The sequence below is a fragment of the Ursus arctos genome, unplaced genomic scaffold (assembly GCF_023065955.2).
Source record: "Ursus arctos isolate Adak ecotype North America unplaced genomic scaffold, UrsArc2.0 scaffold_30, whole genome shotgun sequence".
NCBI lineage: Eukaryota > Metazoa > Chordata > Mammalia > Carnivora > Ursidae > Ursus > Ursus arctos.
The window spans coordinates 6,368,216-6,385,926 of record NW_026622986.1 but is presented as its reverse complement, the minus strand read 5'-3'; the positions used below and the strand labels follow the sequence as shown (position 1 = coordinate 6,385,926).

Here is a 17,711-nt window from a genome sequence, read left to right as displayed (position 1 = left end):
CAAAAAATACTCTGTGGAAAGGATTAGGAAAGAGAAGAACACAAGTCTAAACTAATACAAAAATGTACCAGCCTACCCATATATGAAAGTGACTGTAATCTTCTGCCATCAAATTTAATTTTGCCATTGCAAAAGTCTTAAAATCTGCTTAGAAATTAAAGAAAATCTGACAAGTGATGGTTTCTAATGTTATTGGGCCTTCCTACCTCTTAAAAATATTAAGCATTCCTGTATTTTCAGGACACTCTCAGTAAATAAGCAAAAAACCAGCGCTGGTTTCTATGTCACAGGTGGCACGTCTGTTACGATGCTTGTGCAATGCAGTAATGTTACTGTTACTACGCGTGTCAAAAAGCTGTCATTCTCTGTAAAGAATGATCCACCTCTTCTGAGCTAGGTAGCAGAGTCTGGTGAAGACGAGTGACTGCTGCCGGCGCACTCTTGTGGGCAGGAACACAGACCCCGGAGTCCACTGCCTGGGTCCGAACCTGAGCCCTTCCGCTGACTAGTCGTGGGTGAACCTGGTCAAGTTACCTCACCCTTCTGTGCCTGAGTTTTCCAATAGGTGAAATAAAACAAAAACAGTCCTTGGGAAAGGAAAGAGGAATTCTGGATCACCAGCCAGGAGAATCTGTTCTTATTATAACCTTTTAAATCAGTTTAAGGGCCTTCCATGATTATATTAAAATATGCTAGAAGCATTTCATGAAAATTCAGATATAAGGAAATCCTGACCACTACTAACAAAAGAAAAAATAATAAATTTGTCATTCAGGTAAAACATACATTCACCAAAATGATTACACCCCAGCTTAGTGAATAGGATAAGCAACCTTATTACAACTGTGACATTTTCAACTAAATGTTTATTTAAAACTGTAAACAGGACTTTCTCTTTAAAGTCTATGTCATCTTTTTTTTTTTAAAGTTCAGTGTTAGATTTGAATATTAGAATCACTCAATGACCAGAATATATATATATAAATAAAAGGTCTTCTGGTTTTTAATAGAATTTCATTCGATTTAAATCAAGAACTAAAGAATCTCCAAATAGTTCCAGAACCAGTAACAATGATACTGTAGTTGCATATTATACAAATGCTTCACCAGGTTGCATTTATTCTATTTTGCAATTTAGACTTCACTTTTACTTTTTACTATTTCACCCTAAAATCTACATGTAGCGATGCATATGTAAGGATAATGCCATCTACAGCGCGGGAGTGAAGATTGTAAGTGACAGGCTGACCTCACGTAACGCGGCTCATTAGCAGACACCCACACCCACACAACAGAGGTTATTCAAGGCTCCCTGTTAAAGACGCGACAACTAAGCTCTGAACAGCAAAGTGGCTCAATGCTGCCGAAGGGCTGGGATCTGACCCGAGGTCGGTCTGACCACAAAGCATATCCTCGTTTTACTGCAACCCAGCTGCTGCTTCTGTACCATAAAGCTTGTTTTAAAGCTCTTCAAAACACTAACTCTAAAGTAACACACACACCAAAAAAAGCCACAATATAGCCGTATAAATAAAGCCAGACTTTAAAAAAAACAGCAGCAGTGATAAAGCACACGCTACTGTAGTAAGAAAGAACAAAAGTTCACATGCAAAGACAGAAAATGAAAGAAAATACGAACGGCAACTTAGAGACCAGCTTTACGTCCATAGTTTGGATTCTTGAAATTATTAATAGGACTCTTGTAAATCGGATTTTCTTGCTAAAGTAAAAGAAATAGTTTCTAATGATTTCATCAGAAAAAAATCGACATGTATAGTGTTTAACCACTATAAGAGAATTTTCACTACTTTATAAATTTTACTTTTATAGTTCTGAATATCATTATTTAAAAAAAAACAACCCAAACTGCAGTAAAACGCAAATGACTAAAATTCATTTATAATCTCAAATTACCGAAGACAGCCTTCTTGTGTCAAAAGACAAATACATGGAGGCCAACATTTGGCCACCCCACCCTCAGACTTCATATTTCAAAGCACATTATATGCTAGCACAACGTTTCACTCACTTTCAGCTTTTAAAAATTTTTACAAAGTTTAGTGAGTTATAATCTGCAGAAAGTTAAATATACCTCTTTTAAGTATAGAGTTGTACAGCCATACCCACAAACCAGATCACCCCAAGAAGATCCCTCGTGCCCTCTCCCCCCACTCCAGCCTGATTTAGTTCTGCCCCTACAGTTCTGCCTTTTCCAGAATGTCAGACAGGTGGAATTGTATAATGCATAGCCTTTTGAGTCTGGCTGCTTTTGACTGGAAAAAAAGGAGAGAGGGAGAAAAGCTTTCCACTGAGTATCTTGCTACACAGACATTATTTAGAATTCTATTTTACATGAGATGAAAAGGCAGAAGAGCAGATTTAAGATCAAAATTCAGAAATAAAAACACTGACCACAGTGTCCAGAAGATACTTTCTTATAATGTTTTGTTTTAATGGGATATATTTAAGATGTTTTCTGTTTTTCACTAAATGCAAGTTCTCTGAGTAATGAACTTCTGGGGAAATAAAATACTTAAACAGGACTTTAATAATCAATTTTAAAGGTAAGAGACAAGTCTTAGAAGTGTTACATTTACTTTGTAAACCTCCTTATGTTTTAGATGTTCTGCAACTTACCGTGTCCCATTTGGCATTCATTTTTTCCTTTTCGAATTTGGCAAATTCCCTTCTGTCATGAATTATCATTAAAAGCTTCCAAATCAGCAGCAATGCAAGGCCAATAAGAACAATTCCAGCAACCACACCAGCTACAATTGGAATGATGTCTGGACCGGTGGGGCACTCTGTAAAGTAAAAAGGAAAGAATGAGCACATAAGATTGATATACGCAAAGTAGGGCCAAAACTACAAAGACCTGGTTAGTCTCTTATCAAAAACATATAGGAATAAAACCCCAAGATAAGTAAATGTAAAGAATTCCAAAGAATCTATAAAAAAGATACTAGAACTAACAAGTGACCTTACAAGGCCATAGGATACATCATCAATAAACAAAAATGACAGGTATTTCTATATATTACATAGAAGTTTATTTCTACATATTAGAAACTGAAATTTAGAAAACAGTACCTTCTACAACGGCATCAAAAACCATGAAATACTTCTGTACACATTCAGCGAAATACGTGCAAGATTCGCATGCGAAAAATTACTAAGCACTGATGAAAGAAATCAAAGACCTGAATAAATAATGTTAAGATGTCAATGCTCCCCCAGTTTGAACTACATAAACTCAGTGCAATCCCAATCAAAATCCTGGCAGGAGTATTGTGGGTATCAGCAAGTTAATTCTCAATGTACAAGGAAGGCAGAGAACTAGGCGAGTGTTTCAAAAACACTTTGGAAAAGAACAAAGTTAGACAGATTACATTACCAGATTACAAGACTAGCTATAAAGTGACAGTAATCAAGATAGTGTGGTATATTGGCTAAAGGTCAGATGCACAGATTAATGGAACAGAATAAAGGATTAGAAATAGGCCAACATACATTAAGATTATCGGATTTTTCAACAAAGGTAGAGAAGGGTCAATCTTTCCAACAAATGGTGCTAGAATTACTAGAAATCCATATGCAAAAAATTGAACCTCACTCCATATACTAAGATTAACTCAAAATGGGTTATAGACCTAAATGGAAAACCAGAAACTATAAACCTTCCAGAAGAAAACACAGGAGAAAAATCCTGTTCTTAAGGACCTGAGTTAGGCAAGGAGTGCTAGATATAATAGTAAAAGCAAGATCCATAAAGAAAAACTTGGCAAATTGTAGTTCATCAAAATTAAAGCTTCTGGTCTTTTAAAAAACACTGTTAAAAAGGTGCAAAGATAAGGAAGCAGAAACTGGGAAACAATATTTGCCAAACACACACCTGGAAATACGAAACAATACAGAGGCTTCAAAAACAGTTTGGCTATATGCTCACCATATGCCCCCAAATCCAATCCTACCATATATCCAAAAGAGATGAAAACTTATATTCCCACCAAAACCTATACACAAATGTAGAAAATTTCAAAGAATATACAAAAAAGTGCCTATAAAAGTCAAAATAAAAAATGTTTCATCTTCTGAGGAGCTGAACAAATTCATGTTTTATAATATCCTTTAACAAATTATCTTTCCTGGTAGTACCCAAACCTACATCAAGCTCAACCTTAAGGATCATCGATAATGATCTTAGTACTAGTGAGTTCCTGGTTAAGTGTCAGGCAGTATGCTGAGACTTTGATGTGATTTCACGCATTTAGTCTTCAAACTCTGCACTCATAACACTTAAGACTTGCTTTCTCTTTTCCTTATATCTTCTGTAGTTAAGAATACTATTTTAAGCTTTGAGATTAAAAATTCCCTAACTTGAACCTAAAATAATCCAGCTGAAGGCCATTACTGCGTGTTAGGGAAAACGCCAAGAGGCCTAAGTAGTAGTAGAAAGAAGACAAAGAAAATGAAAAGAATTTTGAAATGATCAGATTTTACCTGGAGTCTCTACAACATGGACGATGGCCTCGTTGTTCCCATTCACTGAGTACGTGAAATAGAACCAGCAGTCGTCAACATCCTTCTCCTTACAGTGGGACAGGGGGTCAACCTGGCCTGGCTGCGGTAATTTGTCCCGATTTTCAACCTTGGTAATGTTGAAATGTGAACATTCCTGTGCGCACGTGTCTTTCTTCTCTCCTTTATTGAAGGCTCTGCACTGAACACATTCTCTGTGAAAACACAAATTATATTAAAAATGTATTTAAAATTTTAAATAAATATTTGCGTAAAGGCTATTTCATGTGAATAAATGGAGAGGCCCAGGACACTTCTAGATGGAAAAACTAAATATAAAGATGCTAGTTTCCCTAGTGAAATTACATAGTACAGTTCAAACTAAAATCCAAAAAGAGAAATAAAAAAGTAGTAAAACTAGCCTTATTAGACATTATAAATATGCAGCACAAAGCGATTTAAACAATATGTTGTTGATACAACAACAGTTCTTCAAAAGGCAAAACCTTCAATTCTACTTAGTTTAGTCCAGAGATAGTAATTCAACAACTGGTAATACTTCTTTCAGAAAGGTTACCATGTGGATTCAATTCCATAGCCTGTGAAATTCAGACCAAAGTGATGGCACGCACTGCTCTCCTATGACACACTTAAGAATCATATGACAAACACCAGCAACTGAGAAAGGAGTTTTAAGACTCCGAGTGGGCCACCGTGTGTCAGATATTTTATTTCCAGTGTGACCAAGTATCAGTCACAGTTAGGTCAACACACAGCAAATACCACCTGTTTGTGCACCTGGGAAATACTTACTTATGTTCCGCACAGACACCGAGGCAGGTCTGGCACATCTCACAGGTTGGCCCCTGGAACTTGGGGTCGGTGCACTTACAGGCCCCGCACTCGCACACCCCCCGGCCGTTGCAGATCTGCCCGTTCGTGGCCAGGCACGAGGTCGTGTCCAGGGAACAGTCACAGGCACTGCCAGTGTAGTTGGGGTTGCACTCGCACACACGACACTTGCACACGCCATTTCCTGGGATTAAAAATATCATTTCTCATAATAACGGTAAAGATATCCAACCACGGCACTGACTTAAAAGTCAAAATAAGCAGTAATGTGAAGAACACAGAGCTAAGGACGGACTGACCCCTCAGTGCTGCCCTTTCCTACTTGTTCACCAAGTAAACTCCTAACGTTTTTTATTGTATTAGATGGGATCACGTTTTAGAACCATTTTCAGACCCCTTTCTCACCTCCACAAATTAAGCCGTTGGATCTATCGCAGTTGAAATTATCACACTCGCAGAATTTGCCAGAATAAATCTCATTTGTATTATCCCTCTTCCTACAAACACACTGTCCGCAGACACACTCTCCGTTGTTACTACAGATTTCCGAACTGTTCTCCTTCCTGCAGTAAGCATCCATGTCTTCACTGTTCACTTCATCTGTGCTACACTCGCAATGTCTACCGACACGTCCCTCGTTGCACCTGAAGAAAGAATCCAAAATTTCAATCAAATCAAATAAAAATAATTAAAAATAACAAGTCATATTGTGAGAAAGACTGGGAGAGGAAACAAGACTATGAACAGTATCTTCAAAATACAATGATATTACATGGGAGTGTTCACACCACATGTCACAGACGTGTACAAAAGTGTTCATATGCGCACACACACATGCGGCCAAGTTCATATGCAATATATGCAAGAGCCTAGGGAAAAAATCTGTCCTCAGGAAAATAACCATTTTTATCAAGATGAAAATATCATCTAGCAGCGAACAGGTGAACAAAGAATTTGGAAATACAGGATCAACTTACTTTAAAAGAGTATATTAATTCTGTTCTCAAATAATATGCTATTACATTTGGTATTATGGAAGAAGCATCTCTAAATTTAAAGCAATGGTCCAACTGTTAATCTAAAAAAGTACAATAAACACACCCCAAAAAGTGCACAGAAGTTGAAGAAAAACATATTGAGCACATCATTTAAAAATATAACATACTATTTAAAAATAGGTATATCCTATGGGTCCAGACTTTTCAGACACACTGTATTTTTAGAATACCCAAGGCTTATAGACACTGGAAATACACTAATTCTGTATCTGGTGAATATGTAAAGGGAAGGAAGGCAAACTATATTTTTTAAAAGATCTATTTATTTATTTTAGAGAGAGTGAGTGTACGCCCATGCCTGCAAGCTGGGGGAGAGGCTGAGGGAGAAAGAGAAAAAATTCTTAAGCAGATTCCCCACTGAGTATGGATCCAACGCCCGTGGGGCTCAATCCCACAACCCTGACTGAGATGATGACCAGAGCTGAAATCAAGAGCCCGCCACTTAACTGAATGAGCCACCCAGGCATCCCAGAAAGACAAAATATTTTTAAGATCTTTTTAGTTCATGAATTTTACTAAAAACGGATCTACAAGACTCAGTCAGGATACATACAACACAAAAAAGTAAAATATAACATTTAAGTTGTTATTTAGAATAGACAACTAGTAACTGATGGTGAAATTCAGCCACTTATTTTTCTCATGATTAAAAACCCTTCAAAGCCTAGTCATTTGGGGCTGACATTTAGATCAAAATACTCTCCCCTTCCTCCTATCTTTCAAGGAGACAGCTGTATTCAAAGTATATTCAATTTTAATTTTTAATTTAAAGGTAACCACCACAGTGTAAAAAAAATTTTAAATCATTCGATTACAGTTTTTTTAGTAGATTCTATGTTTAGAAAATAGTGTTTTCTTTTTACTTTCACAAAATATATTTATTTTTAAAAAACAATTATTCCAGCAATTAATTCCAGCAAATAATTCCATTATTCCAACAATGCAGAAGTGCATGCACCAGGTGAACACCCTTTGCTGCTTCCTAGTTTCATTTCCAGGTAAAACCATTATAAGTTTGATGTATCTTCCTAAAACGCTTTTCCATAAATGTATTTTAATACAGGCTTATTAGCTCTAGAAAATTCAGGTTGCTATTATATGAGGGAAAAACCCAAAGGCCAACTTAACAATTTGTTAAACATATGTCTTTGATGGCTATAAAACCTTTTATTTCAAAGAACATCTTCTGAAGAAGGAAGAAGGCAGGGAAGAACTTTCTATAAATAACATACAAGATCATAAAATTGATCTTGTGGTGAGCAACAGTGGTTGGAACGAAGAATTTACTTGCTCTAAAAAGATTTTTTTCTGGATTTCTCAAAAGAGCATGCCCATAACTTTCCAAACCCAATGCACCTCTGTCATTCTCCAACCACCTCAGCTCACCTGCAAGCTCCACACTCGAATGTTCCATTTCCTTCATGACACTTTGGACTGCTAGGGATGCCTTCACTTTGGCATTCACACTCACAGATGAACTGAAGAATGACTTCTACTTCTTCAGTAAAGCCCAGAGGCTTAATTTTAATGGTTTCAGAATCCTTATTTGGACATTTATTTGAAGTTATGCTAATTTCAAACTGAACCTTGAAGGAAAAAAACAATTAAATTAACAACTAACTAAGCAATTTAAATCTAAAAAGTATTTCAAAAAGCTCATTTCTTTTATTGTTTCTCAAATTATAAACTAGATTTGCTTATAAACAAGCAATTTTTTCTTTTCTTCAGAAAATGCTTATACAACATACCTCATCTCCAATGGAAATATTGGAACATTTTCTTCCATTCTCCCCTGTTCCGTTCACCCCATTCTTACAGTAAGATTTATAATTTATTGTTACTCCTTCTGGCAATTTGCTGTTTTCCAAAATGACTTCTGAGGAAAGGGACTAAAAGAAAGAATAATCACACACAGGAAAGGCAAACAAAATGCTACTATAAAGTACACTGAATACATAAAACCAATGGGCAAATGAACTATTAAGAAAACAATTATTATTTAAATAAAAGATTTGGAGCCAAGTCTTGAGTGACCAGAAAACACAGACCTGAGAGAAACAGGCTCAAATTAAAATTCTTCAAAATACTGTACATGATTAAAAAGTTAAGATGGGGCACCTGGGTGGCTCAGTTGGTTAAGGGTCTGCCTTCGACTCAGGTCATGATCTCAGGGTCCTGGGATCGAGCCCCACATCAGATTCCCTGCTCAGCGGGGAGTCTGCTTGTCCCTCTCCTCTTACCCCTGCTCGTGCTGTCTCTCTCACTCTGCTCTCTCTCACTCAAATAAATAAAATCTTTAAAAAAAAAAGAGTATTTGTGCTTAATTACTGATGATCACACAGTGCAGAAAAGGCCTGATATTAAATATGAGGAGTCCTAAGGACTCAGAACAAACATTTTCTGTCCCCATTGGCAATATGTCTCTCCTCTGGCCCTACCACTTCCAGCCACTAAGGACTCAGGTAAACAATTGACTATATAGTCTGGAAACAAATCTACTTAGGAGCCATTATAGACCAGGACAAAAAAAAAAATCACACACACAAAAAATAACAAAAAAATAAAACAACAACAACACACACACACACACACACACACACACACACACACACAAACCCAAAACCCCAAGTACAAAGGATTCAAGGCAGTGCTTTTTTTTAATATCAGATCGCTCAAGACAAATAAGAAGGCTCAGCAGCAAGCTGTCTCCTGTTCACACACCTACATGCATGCGAGTTGGAAATATTACAATATTCTGTTAAGATGGAGAACAACTATAGGGAAGACACGAAACAACTGGGAGTCCTGAAAACCTCTGTAATACAAAACCTCTCTGAGTAGGGTCTCTTTGAATAGGGTCTTTCCAGAACATTCTGGGAAACCCTGGCATGAGGTAAAAATTCAACCTGTCAGAAGGCTGAGGGGTGGACACACAATGGTTACCATATTACAAATGTCTTCTGACTACTTACAACGATTATTCACCAATGCTTAGTGAGCGTCACTGACCATACTCTGGGTTAGAGCTCTAGACAATTCAACTTCCTTCCATGTGCGGGGGAAGAAAAATCTTATAGATCTTTTTAAAAGAGCTAAGTCATATATGCATTTACATTTGTACATATTTTAGGTACACGTGTACATGAGTGACTGTGTACCTCTCGAGAATAGAAAACTACATCTCTAAACACATGGCAAGAGAAGAACCGACAAAAAACCTTTTCCAGAGTAATTCATTAAAAGAGATGAATCTATAAAAGATACTGGGGGGTGGAGACTGAGGTAATCCAGTAAGTCTAGATGCAGGTTATGTCTCACTTGTTTCCAACAAGGAAACCTATTTAATGACATCAAACGGACATTCAGAAACCTTCCCCATATGCCTTTGTCATATTTTTGCTCTGTTTAGGTTACATAAATAATTCTACTCTTGTAAGAGAATATAAGAGGTTTTCCTCCGGATACACAAGATGTTAGTTTCATCTTGTCCTCTTGGCTTGCGTAGGAAGGGAGATTTACTTTCTCTGGGCAAAGTATTGCCTAAGAGATCTTACTCAGAATGTACTTACGTTGTAGGCATCGATAATCAACTGAATCACGTTGCTGGAGTTTGCAGATAATGTTCCTACTGCTGACTTAGGGATCAAATTTTTCAGTTCCTGAAATGAAAAGATAAAACATGTGAGATACAAACACTATTCATTCAACCGATTAGTACTAAGTATGTAAAATACTTAAGTACAAGCACCCTAGCCATTTCCTAAATAAATTAAGGAGTCGAACATGAGAAAAACTAGCTTTATATGTGATTAAAAATTAATATAAATCACTGTTGTAAAATCCAGTCTGTCTGGCTAGTAACACTTTCCCACATTTCAAACAGACATAAGATTTTGCTTCTAATGACTAGATACGAAGAGTCTAGAAATTGGTTTCTCTTTTTATCCCATACATATATATATTTACCTTGTAAACAGGCTGAAATTCTTCCGTAACTGCAAAAATCGTCTGAATGTTATTTTCACTTAGTTTCTGGACAAGGTGAGCAATAGAAGGATAATCCTAAGAAATTAAATAAAATTTAGTATGTAATTATATCCAATGTAGTCCAGTTTTTCAATACATTTTGAAAATCACGATGTGCATACATAAGTGGATTGCTTACACAAGACTGCTTGAAAGAACACAAATGACTGCTGAAGTGCGAGGTGTGTACATGTGCGTTTCCAATCTTCTATCTTTATCTATACATAAAAACTTCCATAATAAAAAGTTTTAAAAAGCAAGCTCTATGTTTATTAAATGTTAAACAATGAAATTAAAGAAGTGCCAATAACTACAGGTTGTATCATAAATCACCAAAATTCACCAGGGTTTAGATTTCTTCTACAACTTGAATAATTTGCCAATCTTTGTTTTCAGTAAAAGCAGAGTGCCTACTTCCAAAAATCTTACATAAATGAGTACAGGATGATACAAATTATCTGTTTAGAAACAGTATCAAATTTGTTACAAAATGCTGCCTGCAAGGGAGAAGAGACACAGCCAGGGGCTGAGGCACAGAGTGAGAGTGTCCAAGCAGCTCCTTTCACCGACTGAGGCCCTTGTCTATGCAGCAGGAAGCCAGCACAAAAGCACATTTTTAAATACCAGCTTCCTTGCACATTAGGTTAGGGCCTGTACTTACCAAAATAACAAACCCCCAAGCCAGTCGCCCACAATACTCTTAGCATTAAGCCCAAAATTCCACATGAATCCATTCAACATGTAAGGAATTCAGCACTTACATAATAATGGCTCATTGTGTACACATCATTTTCCAGGTGACACTGTCCATCATTTGGTAAAACAATGCCACCAAGTTTGCCATCTCCGGCAAAGTGAAACCCAGCATCCGTGGAAAACACCAGCAGCCGTGTGACATTCCTCCAGCCAATCAATGACTTGAAAAGAAAAAGATTTCAATTTATAAATACTATCCACAATTGCTGTACATAAAGCTGTCACCCTCACACAGGCTCCACCGCACTTTTTTTTTTTTTTTAAGATTTTATTTATTTATTTGACAGAGATGGAGACAGCCAGCAAGAGAGGGAACACAAGCAGGGGGAGTGGGAGAGGAAGAAGCAGGCTCCCAGCAGAGGAGCCTGATGTGGGGCTTGATCCCAGAACGCTGGGATCACTACCTGAGCCGAAGGCAGACACTTAACGACTGCGCCACCCAGGCGCCCCTCCACTGCACTTTTAACCTCACTCTAGACCTTCTCCTTAGCTTGTCCTTTTGTAATGCCAAGACTCCTACCGATACCTGCAGAGCCCACTGCAGAAGGCCCCTCCACCCCCCACGAAAACTGTGTCTTGCCGGTTGTCCACTTTTCTCAGCTCTTTTTAAAAACTGTATCTTTTAAAATCAATGTCTCCCTCCCCGAGTAGAAGGTAAGCTCACTCCCTGTGGGGCAGGGACATCTGGCTCTGCTCACCATCATACCTCAGGAGCCAGCACAGTGCTCGGCACACAACAGGCATTTAACGGGGACGTAAAAACGTCTCAGCCCATTCCGCACTTTACCCTACTGCTGCTGCCATGTTCTCACCCTCCTTCCATCCTGCTCATAGCTTCTAAGGTATACGGCTCCTTTATCAAACCTCCATATTAGGCATTATTTTTTTTAACTTCTCCAAACCCCTGCCCTGCTTAACTCCACCCAGTCTACTTCATCGGTACTGTTTATTTGTTCACGTATTTTATTCTCCTCCTCATTCAACAGAGGATCTAAAGTAGCAGTAAAGGGGCACCTGGCTGGCTCAGCTGGTGGAACGCGTGACTCTTCATCTAGGGCTTATAAGCTCCCCTTTGGGTGTAGAGATTACTTAAAAAAACAATAAAAAAGTAGCAATAAAATCCTCTTCTCTTTAGGGTAAATTTGTAATTATATTTCTCTAAATTTACTCTATACATCTGTGCATATCCCCATAAAACTGTCAATTCCTTGAAGGCAGGCATTAAGTGTGCTGATGCTGGCAACCCTCGCATTAGTACACTGCTTCTAGAGAAGCAGGTGGAACAGTTAGTCAGCATGATAAACAAAGAAAGACGGCAGTGGCCGTGGTGCTATGGCTGGCTTTAATCCCACCGGCTGAGGCACAGACGGAGGCAGCCCAGAGAATGTTCTCTCCACGCTGAGCAGCTAACACGATCATGAATCAGTAGCTGCGAGAGGAGGGCGGCAGGCTAAGCACTACCTGGAATATTAGTCTTTCTTCCCCTTTAAAAGCAGAAACTACCCTTAAATGCCAACCGCCCCAGGGAGAAATCAAAAGTAACAATAATATAGTACTTGATATTTGCTGAGAGCTCCCTGGCACTCTACATGCATTACCGTATTTGAACTTTGTAACCGTCCTATCGGGTACGTCTAGTATTATCCCTTCTTATGGAGAAGGAAACAGCCCTCCAGCGCGGCTAAGCAAACTGTCCCGACTCGGCGGCAACGGGAAAGGGTGGAACAGCGTCCCAGCAGTCTACAGACTGCTCTCTCAACCACTGTACCATCCTGCTATACCACATGATTATCTTGGATATAGTTAAGCACTTTAGCAAAACCTGGTTGACAAAATACCCATTAAGAAGCATCTGGAGTCAAGGAAGGTCTTCCAGGGAATGTACTGTAAGGAAAAAGGGGGGGAATGAGACAGAAGTGGGTACTTCAGACAAACCTTACTGACCTCAAGTGCTCTCTGGTTCCAGCTGCAGCCAGGTCATGAAAGGTCACCTCAAAATCTTCAGCTGCTAAACGGCTCATAAAATTCTATCACTAGTCTCATGGAGATGAGCTTTCCACTACTAAACATCTTGCAATTACAATGATTACTATGCTACAACTTCTCAAAATATATGTCCTCCTGTAGCTTACGCAGTAGGACGTAAAAAGCTGCTGCCTGCATCGCTAAGGCACAGGGAAGACATCCCTCACAGACGGCGGGCAGAGCAGAACCCACCCGAGGGAGACGGCATCGGAGACGCCGTTCCAGCCGAGCTCTCTCAACGCGCCTGGTGACACCTTGACCGAGTGCGACTCCATCTCCGGCACGAGCCAGAGTCAGGACACCTGCGCCTCTTCTAGAAATCTAGAACACCAGCCAAAGTACGGCTGTGCGGCCCCACTGTTTCAAATGATGAGCATTCTGGCTTTTAAGATCCGGCAGGAATGAAGTGGCTGCCCAGTTTAAATAGGGCCATGATGATTAAATCTGCTTTACAAAGCACTTGTGTAGCTGGAGGGAGTCTAAGGGATCAAATTCTGTATTCCTCAGGGTCGTGAAGTATGGTTTGGTAAGTAGGTAGTTCTTCTGTACCAACTGACAGTAAAATCACAGTTAAAATTCACACAAGTAACGTCCCTTTGTAGGACACGCATGTACTTACTCCACAAACAGCAACTTGCATGATGGCATCAAAGCCACCTTCGGGAGAGTCCAAATTTCCAGATATGCGCTGTTTACCAACGAGTTCATTGAATACCTCCCCTTTGTCCGTAAGACTGAGCACATTCTTGTAGCTGAACGGGCTGGTGCAGTTCTGCTCGCTCGTGCAGGGGTTCCTGAGCTTAGCCGGCGTCGTACTGATGTAAGGCATCACCGTCTTCTCCACAAATGAGCCAAATCCTGTGAAGGCAGAATTCACATAGAGGGATGGATGGGTGGGCAAACTTGCACTAAAAAGAATAAAGTTATGTTACCACATGTAAGTCAATCTTTCATAAGAAATAAGATTTTAATAATAAAGTTTGGAAAGGAGATCATTACAATGTGAAACACCCAGGTGTGAAGCGAGATTAGGCTGTACAGACAGGTGTGGTTGTATTAATTAGTAATGAAACAGAAGTGCAGCACTCAGCATGCTTATAAAATAATTCAACAAATGAACGAATACATTCCTGTGAAAACAAGCATGCACTTCATTACCTACGTGGTGTAATCGGTTAAGTAACACGACAGCATAAAGTAACAGAGGAACAGAGAGGCACAAAAATTACTAGATATGTGACAGGAATATCAGTTTCCTCTCAGAAAGAAAAGGCTAAAAACTGGCCTATTTACTTCACAAGTATATGGTGAAGAATGAAACTGCCAGGACTTATACAAATGAAAATTATTAATATTCTCAATAATCCTACCAATTCTGAAGTCTGAAGTAATCCTTCTCATTTCATTCATGAGATCCGTTCCGAGACTTTTAACATTCTCCAAATCATCTTTCATAGAGTAGGAGAGGTCCATAAGGTAGTAGAGATCGATGGGGTAGTCTTCAGCTCTCTTGAATTTTAATGCAAATGTCTGGGGCTCCCCTAATTAAACAGAGATTAGAAAATGAAGTTAGTTGCTAGCAATCAAAAGCAAATGAGAAAGACCAAACTGGACTTATAGAATAAACACTACAAAACGAAATGCATTATTGCCATAATTTTTACGAAAGCCTGGGAAGTCCATAGGCGAACTAAATGAGCGTGTACTCCATGTCAACACACCACTTACCATGCCAAACCCTGGGCGTGCGGGATGAAAAAGACAATACTCCACCGTGGGCAAGACAGACACAGTTCTGCAATGCAGAACTATGACCAAGGGCAACAAGTCGATGGAACAGCACATATCAGACTGCGGTGGGTAAGGCAGGGCACGTCACAGCACACACCGGAGCTTCTAGAGACTCTAGTTCTAAAACACTCTATTCTCTGTTTATATCTAAGTAAATAATATCATTTGATTTTTACTTTCAAAAACCTGGCAAGAAAGTTTTAAAAATGAATTACAGAGACAAAGAGACTGCTGAGAAACTACTACAAAAATCTTAGAGGAAGACAGGAAGATCTGAACCGAAGCCATGAGGAATAAGAAGGGGAGAGAGACACAAGAGGCGTTAAGGTATAATTCACTCAGGAAATAGAGGACAAAGAGAATGTTTGGGTGAAAAATCATCACATGTTAACTTGTAGATATTCTCTATACATATTTCTAGTAGGCAGCTGTGTGAATGGGTTTGGGGCTTAAGAGAAAAGGCTACATCACAGCACACAGACGGTTTTAAAGCCATGAGAGAAAAACTAACAATTAAGCGGACTGCAAAGAGGAAGGAAGTAAAAAGACACCAAAAGGAGACTGGAAAGCCATGTTAAAAGATAAGAAAAACCAGGAGTGATATCACAGAAGCCAAGAGGGGAGCATTTCAAGAAGTTCAAAGGTGTTACTTGGTACAGGAAGGTTAAAAGAAGAAAGAAAAAAAAAAGGGCCTGACAAGAGTCCACTAGGTTTGGTGGTTCAAGGGGAAGGCAGAGCTTTGTCAGAACAGGTTGAGAAGCAGGCTGGAAAGTGGTCAAGAGGGGAGCTCATGGAGACAATGACTGTGCACCATTCTTTTGAGAGAAAAAGGATGGAAACTGGAAAGAGGAGGAAAAGGGCGGTTTTCTTTTTTCGATGCAGGACCGTCACAGATTCTTACAAAACTTAATATGTTAACAACATTAAAGAAATACAAAGAGAAACGTGGGTTAGAATGGTGGGTTTATATTACATAATTACACCACAGAATGGACACTTTTATTTTTAAAACCCACTAAACCTAATACCTTCTCTTTTACGGAATTTGCTTTGGACATTAGGCAACCTTCATTATTTCAAGTATATGTGTCTTACAAATTGCTATGTCTGCAAAAAATTTCTAAAATTTGACATATTCCACATTTCTGTTTGAGTGCTGATCCATATGTGAAAATGAACCCCTGAAGGAAAACTCAAAAGAGGCTCATAAAAAGTCGTCAGAAAGCTCAAGCTGAAACAGAAGTATTCATACAATTAGATTTTTTTTTTTTTTTTTTTAAGATTTTATTTATTTATTTGACAGAGAGAGAGAGACAGCCAGCGAGAGAGGGAACACAAGCAGGGGGAGTGGGAGAGGAAGAAGCAGGCTCCCAGCGGAGGAGCCTGATGTGGGGCTCGATCCCATAACGCCGGGATCACGCCCTGAGCCGAAGGCAGACGCTTAACGACTGCGCCACCCAGGCACCCCCATACAATTAGATTTCTGTACCTGATCGTAATTGCAAAACCAACTGCTGAGGCTGGATCTGAGTAATATCTTCTGGCTGGAGCTTCTCTGCTGTTCCTTTGCTACGGTTGGTTACATTTTTGTTTTTCTTTATATCTTTGGAGCCTCTGGGATTTTCTATGTCATCTGGATGGCAACCCTTCTTTTTTAAAGCTTCTAAATCATCACACCGTGCAGAAGTAGGCATTCCTTCTTGTAAAAATGTCTAAGTGACATACAAAATATAGGTGTAAGTAACAAGTATAATGATCAAACACGCTGCGTAATATAATTGCATATATGCAATCAAAATGCAAAAATCAAGTGACACAACTAACATACTTCATTTCTGGTTTTTAAACAAAATGTTCCCTTTACCCAAATCATATGCTCTTGTTTAAAAACAAATGAACTCATTCTCTAGAAGAGTAATCCCTTTATAAATACTACTAGTAATGTATTACTTTAGTAATACTTAGGACGGACCTAAGTGTACATTTTAACTGTCCCACCTTCAAATTCAAAGTATCTAAATCAAAGAAATTTCTTCAATGAAAAATCACATATTCAGTATGCTTAATGGCCACTAATAAATAATGTACATAACCAAATACTGGACAATTTTTTTCCCCAAAAGTTCCCTTTAAGAAGTCCTATGTAAGTCCTTCATATTACGTAGGTTCTCCTCACATTATTTTGAACAATTCAGCGTTTAGGGAAAACATATTTGCCTGAAGGTGTCTCAGTGAATGATGCAATTTTTAAAAAGGAGACTGAGAAATTTAACACAGAGTTAGTAAGTATTCTGGAGATATGAAAAAATTTCAAGTTTTGGCTATTATTTTAAATAAGGCTTTTAAAATTCATTTTGAAAAACAATAATCACAGTGGTGATTACATGACATATGAAACAATAATCACAGTAAAATCTGATCACATGACAAGGTCATGAGTCTATCTCCATACGGTGCATTTTAAAAATATAAAAATAAAAAAGGTCTGAATGGTATATAAACACTACTTGTGGCTTGGGGTAAAATTTCCAGTAGTGATAGGATTTCATAATGTGTTATACCTCCAACAACTTAGATGGAAATAAAAATTTTATCAGATGAGTGAAGAAGTATCAGTGAAAGCAAAAACACTGCTGTTAAGATATATGTAAAATCTCTGGATACAAGTTTTTCATGAAATCTGAG

The 17,711-nt window shown here is 38.5% G+C and overlaps 1 protein-coding gene across 6 annotated transcripts in view; it reads right to left on the bottom strand.

Moving 5' to 3' along the window:
• Positions 1 to 17,711, bottom strand: part of ITGB1 (integrin subunit beta 1) — a 43,348-nt gene that overhangs the window by 4,540 nt on the left and 21,097 nt on the right. For 3 of the 6 annotated variants that reach the window (XM_044378565.3, XM_044378567.3, XM_044378566.3), the window contains exons 4-16: positions 16,516 to 16,738; positions 14,606 to 14,776; positions 13,855 to 14,093; positions 11,216 to 11,371; positions 10,395 to 10,490; positions 9,998 to 10,087; positions 8,177 to 8,317; positions 7,815 to 8,014; positions 5,776 to 6,014; positions 5,332 to 5,554; positions 4,501 to 4,733; positions 2,638 to 2,804; positions 1,640 to 1,720 (exon numbers count right to left, since the gene is read on the bottom strand). In XM_044378565.3, coding sequence (XP_044234500.1) covers positions 1,646 to 1,720; positions 2,638 to 2,804; positions 4,501 to 4,733; positions 5,332 to 5,554; positions 5,776 to 6,014; positions 7,815 to 8,014; positions 8,177 to 8,317; positions 9,998 to 10,087; positions 10,395 to 10,490; positions 11,216 to 11,371; positions 13,855 to 14,093; positions 14,606 to 14,776; positions 16,516 to 16,738 — 2,253 coding nt within the window. In that variant the 3' untranslated portion in view covers positions 1,640 to 1,645. The remainder of the gene's footprint in view (positions 1 to 1,639; positions 1,721 to 2,637; positions 2,805 to 4,500; positions 4,734 to 5,331; positions 5,555 to 5,775; positions 6,015 to 7,814; positions 8,015 to 8,176; positions 8,318 to 9,997; positions 10,088 to 10,394; positions 10,491 to 11,215; positions 11,372 to 13,854; positions 14,094 to 14,605; positions 14,777 to 16,515; positions 16,739 to 17,711) is intronic. The other 3 variants (XM_026483473.4, XM_048219327.2, XM_048219326.2) reach the window with 1 other exon arrangement.